At 33.5% G+C, this 4,958-nt stretch overlaps 1 protein-coding gene across 1 annotated transcript; it reads right to left on the reverse strand.

Moving 5' to 3' along the window:
* Positions 1 to 347: 347 nt before the first annotated feature.
* On the reverse strand, positions 348 to 2,320 carry LOC144420872 (uncharacterized). Its single transcript, XM_078110608.1, has 4 exons — positions 2,098 to 2,320; positions 1,488 to 1,569; positions 787 to 853; positions 348 to 445 (listed from the first exon to the last, which is right to left on the reverse strand). Exons 1-4 carry the CDS (start codon positions 2,286 to 2,288, stop codon positions 390 to 392), a joined length of 396 nt encoding a protein of 131 aa, XP_077966734.1. The 5' UTR covers positions 2,289 to 2,320; the 3' UTR covers positions 348 to 389.
* Positions 2,321 to 4,958: the final 2,638 nt, after the last annotated feature.

Consider the following 4,958-nt stretch of genomic DNA (forward strand, 5'->3'; position numbering starts at 1 on the left):
CGATTTCGCGGATTTTCCAATGTTCAATTTCGTCGTTTTTGTCGCCGTGATGCTGACTTTTATGCCTACAGTATTTTGTTTTGGCATTTCAGTCCTAGGCTGATTCAAAAGGAGAGCTTCGGCCTATGCCGCAAAAGTACTGACGGACTGTTCTTATATATTAAGATCAACAATTATCACACAGGTAAATATTTTTATATTGTGCATATATAACAGTATAATATATTTTCTAAATCAATTGTGCCCAATATATAAACGGTCGACCACTATAAATTTGCTATGTATATCTAAAAACAGGAATTATAATAATTTTTAACGTTTTAAAAAAGACTTGATTAAATATATAATTATCCTTGGAGGGTAAATTTTTTCTTCACTGGATGAATCATTTAATTTTGTTGGTCCATTTCATCCATCGCCTCCAAAAAATCGAAAACATCTTCATCTGAAAAAATGGTAAATTTTGGTGCCAAGTTAGCAACGACTTTATCATTGTGATATAGATAAATTTATGAACATATTTATTTCGCAAAGAATTATAAAACAAATATTTCTAAACAGCGAAAAAATCTACATTTTCTTGTCGACTAGCTCGGTAGCTGAATCATTTCGCATGAGCCAAATTTCGGATATTCTCTAGCTCGCAAAATCGTTCGGAAATAAAAAAAAAATTATGCAATATTCAAAGATCAAAGGACGCAAAATTTTGTCACATTTTGCTTAACCAAAAGGTAGGCTGGCAGCTATAAAGGCAGTGATGATTAGCAAAAGGCCCGTTAAACTCACCCTGACTCTCTGCCATGTCTGCGCCATTTTGATCGTTGTATTGAATTTCTTCGTCACCTCTCGAACCCTGTATAGTAATGTTGTATTTGGGGTTTCATGTGATATATCTTCTATCGTCTAATTAATGCGGATTTGGCTATATATGGTCAACAAATCGTGTTTTTTATTTGAAAATGTGGATTTATGTTTAAATGTTAAAATCTACATATTTCCATCGATGTAAAGCAAATCATTGTATGCTACGTAGGTTATTGAAATCCATGTATTTGTATCAATTTCGAATAAATTAATATTTTTGTGATTAACATATAGTTTGCGCAAATAAAAAAAAAAGCTTGCAAAAGCGATTTCAGTTTTAAAGATGTATTGACATTATTACAATCAAACTAAAAAATCATATATATACAAAATTAGTGACACATTTTGTGGACATTTTTCAATTAAATATACAAATCACACCGTAATCATAGGCTGCATATATGGCAATCACAATTCTGATAATCGTTCTTCGACGGATGAAAAATTGTGCTCTAATTATATTGAGCAATTGAAATAATTTTTTGAGATGCTTTTAAAAACATTTAGAATAAAAATAAAATAACTTCTTGAATTAATAGGAGAAAAAAAAATTAGGTTGCTGTAATATTTGTTTCAAAAACAAATCAAATTACTTAATCTTAAATAAGCTATGGGAAACATACCGTGATACTTGGATATGGCTTCACGAACGGTGGAGGTGGACAACGTGTGTAATGATATGGGTATCTGCCGGGAATGCATATCCTGTGAAAATGTCAAATAACTAAATTGAATAAAATTTATTTGTCATATATTTGGAAAATCATTTATATATTTATGTTTTTTTTTATTAGATGGTATGCTAGGAACTGATATTTTGGGAAAGAGTATCCAGCTCGGCATTGTCTACCTAATTCAAACCTCGAGTGAGGCCGTGGGCATGGGTTTTGAACAAAGTCGTGTAACTTGCGATGCCAACAAGTGAAGTCTAACAATTTAGCCGCTTGGCCATCGCGCATAAAGAAAATAAATGAAATTATTAAGATATGGAATCGCCCATTGTATAAAACAAGTTTTTTTTTTTTGTAAAATACCTGAAATATTGATTATATTTGAAAAGTTTCTTCGATAAATAAAAAGTTTGCGTTTCAAGTACTGCAATTTAAAGTGCGAATGCCACAGCGTTTATTCGTGGTAACTTGTAAGACATTATCAAAATTAGAGTTATCACAACAAACACTATTTGTATTGAACTACGAAGCGTAAATAGATAATAGATAATATAAAGGTCACCTAAAAGGTGTTCTCCGTCTATTTCTCCTGGCGTAATCAATCCCTCTTTTGGTTAGCTTAAAAACTCTCCACCACAATCGCCATGACAACTTTTTTGGTGCTTTGCCTCTTTGCGTTTTCTTGACTGAACTTTCAGAAAGTGATGCCATGACCATCGCGACAAGTAACAAACCGAAAAAGATATACTTCATGGTGTTATATTGAAACACGTTTACAGTATATATATATATATAAAGATTATATAATAATCTGTCCACAAAGCGGATTGAAATATTAGTTATGCTGCTTTTAATCACCATGTTACTTTAATTTACACACGCGAAAATTTAATATTAGGAATAGTTGCGCTAAAAATACCTACTCAGCAAAAGTTATTGCTGTATTAGAAAACAAATCATGTTGATTTTTGCACCGCAAATATTGAGTCGCTTTTAGTATGCTGCTTTTTATCCATATAGTATTTTTATATTACTCCTATGAAAAATCTAAATATACAAATAAGAATGCTAGCGCTGTATCAAATGCCCAAGAGCGATAGTTTTAACTATAAAAAAATATCTTGTTGTTCTTGGTAAAGTTTATCGCCAATAAAACGCAATTTAAAATTTGATATAAGTTACATCATGCATTCATAGTTGTTAACAAGTCATTAAATAAAAAAAAATATCAATCGTAACACCTAAAAGCACTGATGCTTCTAGAGTAATTATCCAACAAACTCTATTTTATATAGATGGCCGTTAAAAAAATGAAAAAGGCGCACCGCTCTTTTTTTCTTATGAATCATATGCATTTAGCATATAGACATGTTAAAAGTAACATTGATTTTAATGTAATTGTATTTTATCGTGTTATATATTATTGAGTACACTGATAAGGTGACAAGAATCGTGTATTGGTCATGGTACCAACGCATACAATAGGCTAGGCGTCGGCAACCCCCGGCACGCGTGCCAATCGTGGCTCGCGAGGTGATATTACTCGCCACGAGGCGTCGTGAAAATTTTTCCAAAAACACGTTATCAATTTATCATACATTCTGTGCAAAACACGTGGTTATATTTATTGTGTTTTATCTGTTTCCTTCTTCATTATAATTTTTAGACACGAAATGAAACTATCGATTGTTATTGTGTTGTTGTTGTTCCTATTGTTGTTAGGAATTTTCTTCCTATTGTTATGAGAGAATCACTGTTTTCAATCACTGCACCAATAGCTGTTTTATTCTGTTTTCAACCGTGATGCATCGTAGTCATTTCACGGCTGATAATTCCAAAGCTTGTGTTCAGCTAAAAGTCACAAATTACAAACCAAATATTGATACATTGAGTGGAGAAAATAAAGTACAAGAGTCCCACTAAATCAATATGGTATTGTGATTATGTTTGTGTTTATATGTAATAAAAACAAGAGAGTTATTCCCAGAAAACCATATGCGGTACGGTAACCTACCAGTACCGTACCTGTAGACTTATCATGGTCCTGTAACGGTTCTAGCTTTTCCAGGTCCTGTTACGATGATCCTTTCTTCATTATTCAGTTTCAACGTGAATAAAAATATCAATCGATCCGAGTCACTACCGCATTAAATCTTTATTTGTATTTATTTTATAAATACAGCCCCCCTCCCGCCTGCGCGGGGGAGGCTAGGGTTACTGGCGTATGCACCATGGATAAATTAATAAAAGTACATGAAAATAAAAGTAAATTAAAATAACAGCACCAAGTATCGTAGTCTACCGTTCCCAATAAAAAGTTCCTTCGACATTTGCTAAACATCATATATGCTGATATTTTGCCTTCGCGGAACAGACACAGGTGCCCAATTTTTGATGACGTTATCAAATTTTATAAATAAATAAAAGTAATAGCCTTCTGGGGAAAATCGAACAATCTTCAACCACTGAAAATTCTGAAGCAATTGATTCAGTGATACAAGAAAAAGGCGACTTTTTCACAACAAGAAAATGACGTCATAGCTCACAAAAACGAATCCGAAAAATTTCACAAAATTTTTTGAAATGAATTAAAGTAATAATCTTATAGCTGTATTGTGCCCAGGTCTGATTGAAAAAAAAAGGTTGCCGCCCTCCTTAACCCCGTCCGAACCCTACTTGAATTTTTTTTGTACACTTCCATCCACTTACTAAGTGAGATAAAAAGGTGAAAGGAGTCGTGTTTCGGCCATACTACCCATGCATATAGACCATACATATATTCATAATTTTACAAATAGTTTTTACCTCTTTAACGCCGTCCCAACCCTACTCGATGTGTTTCTTGTACACTTACTTTCAATAACTTACTAAGTGAGATAGGAAGGTGAAAGGAGTCGTGTTTCGGCCATACTACCCATGCATATAACAGTCCATACAGGTATCCAGAATTTACAAATAATATTCAGGGATTTAACGTCAGTTGAACCTTACTTAACATGTTTGCGTGTACAATAATTTTCGCTCACGTACTGAGTGAGATAGAAAAGGGGAAAGGGGTCTTGTTTTGGTAATGCTATCAATATATACAATAGATCATATAGCGGTAGCCATAATTATCAAATAACGTTTTTGTCTGCAACCCCAATTAAACTCTACTTGTAAGCTTACTCTTATTGTGGTTATAGCGTGTTAGAGGATATACCCTGACAATCAATGCAAGAAAAATATGGTCGATAACTATAACCTCTTTACCCGTGTATTACCACATAATCGTGAGCATGTATATCCATGTCAAGGTCAAATAAAGCACAACCGGTTTTGGCAACACGATGTAATGTGCCGACGTCTATATTCAAGAAGCCTGCAACCTACCCATGTACGCGTAATTGTGTACTCCCGAAGTATGAGAACCATGACGGCGGT

This window comes from Styela clava, chromosome 3, assembly GCF_964204865.1.
Source record: "Styela clava chromosome 3, kaStyClav1.hap1.2, whole genome shotgun sequence".
Taxonomy (NCBI): Eukaryota; Metazoa; Chordata; class Ascidiacea; order Stolidobranchia; family Styelidae; genus Styela; species Styela clava.